The sequence below is a fragment of the Cebus imitator genome, unplaced genomic scaffold (assembly GCF_001604975.1).
Source record: "Cebus imitator isolate Cc_AM_T3 unplaced genomic scaffold, Cebus_imitator-1.0 Scaffold145, whole genome shotgun sequence".
NCBI lineage: Eukaryota > Metazoa > Chordata > Mammalia > Primates > Cebidae > Cebus > Cebus imitator.
The window spans coordinates 3,723,438-3,727,411 of record NW_016107460.1 but is presented as its reverse complement, the minus strand read 5'-3'; the positions used below and the strand labels follow the sequence as shown (position 1 = coordinate 3,727,411).

At 50.8% G+C, this 3,974-nt stretch overlaps 1 protein-coding gene across 1 annotated transcript in view; it reads left to right on the top strand.

The window, feature by feature from the left end:
- Positions 1 to 3,974, top strand: part of SSU72 (SSU72 homolog, RNA polymerase II CTD phosphatase) — a 31,526-nt gene that overhangs the window by 6,663 nt on the left and 20,889 nt on the right. Inside the window, exon 2 of the mRNA XM_017542591.2 lies at positions 2,215 to 2,358. Within this exon, the coding sequence (XP_017398080.1) occupies positions 2,215 to 2,358 (144 nt within the window). The remainder of the gene's footprint in view (positions 1 to 2,214; positions 2,359 to 3,974) is intronic.

Below are 3,974 nucleotides of genomic sequence, written 5' to 3'. Positions count from 1 at the left end.
TTTAGTAGAGACGGGATTTCACCTTGTTGACCAGGATGGTCTCGATCTCTTGACCTCGTGATCCACCCGCCTCGGCCTCCCAAAGTGCTGGGATTACAGGCGTGAGCCACCGCACCCGGCCTTTTTTTTTAAGCAGAGACAGGGTTTCACCATGTTGGCCAGGCTGGTCTCAAACACCTGACCTGAAGTGATCCACCCTCTTGACCTCCCAGGGTGCTGAGATTACAGGCCTTTTGATACTTGTAAAGGTAGTTGTTTGACAAACCAGTCAAATACTTGTCTGGAAGATGCGTCTGCAAAGTCATTGGCCCTTTAAGCGAAGCCTGTTGGCATCAGGGCTGCTTTCCCAGCTCTCCTTGCTTTTCTGCAGGAAACCCTGTTGAAGCACAAGCTGGCTGCCCTGTCAGTTGCATCCGTTCAGGCAGAATAGTGCTGCTGTTGCTAAACAGCCTTTTTCCCATTCGTGAACGTTGTGTTGGGGCGGAAACAGTGTATGTCGTGTTTAAATAGGCTTGCTTAAAGGGGCTCAGCAGGCGGTGGTTCCTGTTGGTGCTGCTGACACGCCATTTCCCTCGGCTGCTGTAATCACATTATGAGCTTGTCTGTGCTTTTTTTTTTTCCCCCTGAAACGGAGTCTTGCTGTGTCACCCAGGCTGGAGTGCAGTGATGCAGCCTCAGCCCTGCAACCTCTGCCTCAGCCTCCCGAGTAGCTAGGATTATGCCACCATGCCTGACTAATTTTTGTGCTTTTAGTAGACAGGGCTTCACCATTTTGGCCAGGCTGGTCTCGAACTCCTCACCTCAAGTGATCCGCCTGCCTCGGCTTCCCTAGGTGTTGGGGTTACAGGTGTGAACCTCTGTGTCAGGCCCTTGCTTGCGCTTTGATGGAAAGTATTTTATCATATGTTATCTGAATTGGTAAGGAAGTCGTTTTAGGCTTAGGGTGGAAAGTGCTTGCTCCTTCTCAGGCGTGCTGCCTTTTGTGTGCCTGGCATCTGGGCCTCTGTCACCCTCTTGGTCACAACCAACAGTTGACTTCATTCCTTTAGCCTCTGTTCCATCAATCTCTGTGGTTATGACTGAATGTCACGAATTTTAATTTTAGCATTTTCAGGTTTCCTTCACAGTCTGAGTGGCCCTGGACATAGGTTTATAGTCATGAATTGCTGCTGTTATGCCACATTTCTTTTTCTTTTTCTTTTTTTTTTTTTCTTAAAGATGGGATTTCACCCTGATGGCCAGGCTGGTCTTGAACTCCTGACCTCAGGTGATCCACCCACCTCGGCCTCCCAGAGTGCTAGAACTACAGGCGTGAGCCACCGCGCCAGGCCTCTTAGAGGAGCTCTTTGTGCACGTCGAAGTGAAGCACTTGGCACTGTGTGGGGCTGGATTTCCTCATCGTAGGGCTGTTCATGCGGCCGTCCCGTGTGGCTGAGGATAATCAGTGGCGTCCCGAGCCTCTAGATGTCAGTAGCACCCCCATGTTTCACAGCCACAAGTGTTTCCAGACATTGCCACGCATCCCAAGTTGTAATTAAAAAATACAGGAAAGGGGCCAGGCGCAGTGAGCAGGCAGTCTGACCTTTACAAGTCCCTTAGGAATCCTGTGAACTTGGATCCTGCAGAGCGGGGACACTGATCAATGACTAAAACGTTCTCATGAAATCCTCCCCAAATCCACGTCAGTCCGTCCTTTTCTGTTTAAAGTAACAGCCTTGTAACAAGTTAGGATGTTCAGATGTAGCCTGACAGTGGTCAGCTCCGTGTTGATTGCCGTTACCTAGCTTTTGTGTGACTTACTCTGGAGTTCTTATACGTATTTGAGACAAGGTCTTGCTCTATCTTCCTGGCCGGAGCGCAGTGGCATGATCTCAGCTCACTGCAGCCTCTGCCTCCTGGGTTCAAGTGATTTCCTGCCTCAGCCTATGAGTGGCTGGGATCATAGGCGCCCACCACGACACCTACCTGATTTTGTATTTTTAGTAGGTCCATCTCCATCTCCTGGCCTTGTGATCTGCCCTCTTCAGCCTCCCAAAGTGCTGGGATTACAGGCAGGAGCCACCACACCGGTCCTAGATTAAAAATGTTAAGACCTGGTCTGTAGTATCGGCCAATGAAATTACTCATTTTGTTTCTTTGCCATTTCATGTCCCTTGCTTTTGGAATTTTGTGTCTTAGTCTGACTGTGATTCTTTGTCTGCTTTTGTCTTTCAGCAAACGGGGATTCAGTGTCCGATCCTTTGGAACAGGGACTCACGTGAAGCTTCCAGGACCAGCTCCAGACAAGCCCAATGTTTATGATTTCAAAACCACATATGACCAGATGTACAATGATCTTCTTAGGAAAGACAAAGAACTGTATCCCAGTGGGTTGCCCTTTAAAACCCCCAGGGTGGTCCTCCCTGGAAGGTGTCACGTGTGGCTCGGGCACGGGAGGCTGTCACCTGGGCAGTGCACACACTGGCTCCTCCTCTGTCTTGCGAGAGCTTGGTTGCTAGTCCTGGCGCACATCGGATCGTCCACGGGTTAGTCCCAGTGCCACCCATGGCCTTAGGCGTTGTGAGGCGCGCACGGTGTGAGGTTTCCTGTCATGGTGTAAACCAGGGGTGCTTAGGTGAGGAAGCAGAACCCACAAAGTCCCGTTGCTTTTCACACTGCAGGCCTGCCCTGTTCTTTCCTTTGCCAGGTAGGGGTGCCTACATGCGTGTATGTGTGCGTGCGTGCGCGCCCATGTGGTACACGTGGCCCCGGGCTGCTTCACACATCTGATGTCCTTAGAGGGCCGATTTTGCTATCCAGGCTATTAGAAGCAAATAATGGGAGGGAATGGTCCCTCCTCTCAGGAGGACACAGAGCACAGTGATCTACCGCTAAGGCTCCTGTGAGGAGAACGGATTCTTTTTTCCTTTTTTTTTGAGACAGAGTTTCATTCTTGTTGCTCGAGCTGGAGTGCAATGGTGCGATCTCAGCTCACTGCAACCACCACCTCCCAGGTTCAAGTGATTCTCCTGCCTCAGCCTCCCTAGTAGCTGAGATTATAGGCGCCCACCACCATGCCCAGCTAATTTTTTGTATTTTTAGTAGAGATGGGGTTTCACTGTGTTGGCTGGGCTGGTCTCAAACTCTTGGCTTCGTGATCCACCGCCTCAGCCTCCCAAAGTGCTGGGATTACAGGCGTGAGCCACCGCACCTGACTCCCTTTTTAAATTTTTTTGGTGGAGTCTCGCTCTGTCACCAGACTGGAGTGCAATGGTGTCATCTCGGCTCCCCGGCTCACTGCAAACTCCGATTCACAGGTTCAAGTGATTTTCCTGCCTCAGCCTCCCGAGTACCTGGGACTAAAGGCACCTGCCTCCACACCCAGCTAATTTCTATATTTTTAGTAGAGATGGGGTTTCATCATATTGGCCAGGGTGGTCTCGATCTCTTGATCTCGTTATCTGCCCGCCTCGGCCTTCCAGACTGCTGGGATTATAGGTGTGAGCCACCGTGCTGGCCGAGAAGAGTATTCTTAAGGTAGATTCTGATGGATGCAACGCCAGTTGCACAGTGGTTATGATAATCAGTGCCCAGGTTTTTGACCAGGCATTTTGTGGTCACCCCACACTAATGGGTAGTTTCTGCATCTCTTATTACAGCGAGTGATTTGTAGTTCTCAGAACAGAGGCCAAACGTATTCCAAAGGAAAGGAAGGTAGACATCCAGTGGGAATGCTTTTGTCTTCATATCGGCCCTCTCGCCATCCCTGCCCTCACCCCCCAGCAGAGTCTCACCCTGTCCCCAGGCTGGCGTGCAGGGGCACGCTCCGTCACAGCCTCGACCTCCTGGTCCAATTGGTCCTTGTGCCTCAGCCTCTCAAGGAGCTGGGACTTTGGGTGCACACCCACACGCCAGGCTTTGTTTTTTGTTTTTTTGTTTTTTTGTTTTTTTTGAGACGGAGTTTCACTCTTGTTACCCAGGCTGGAGTGCAATGG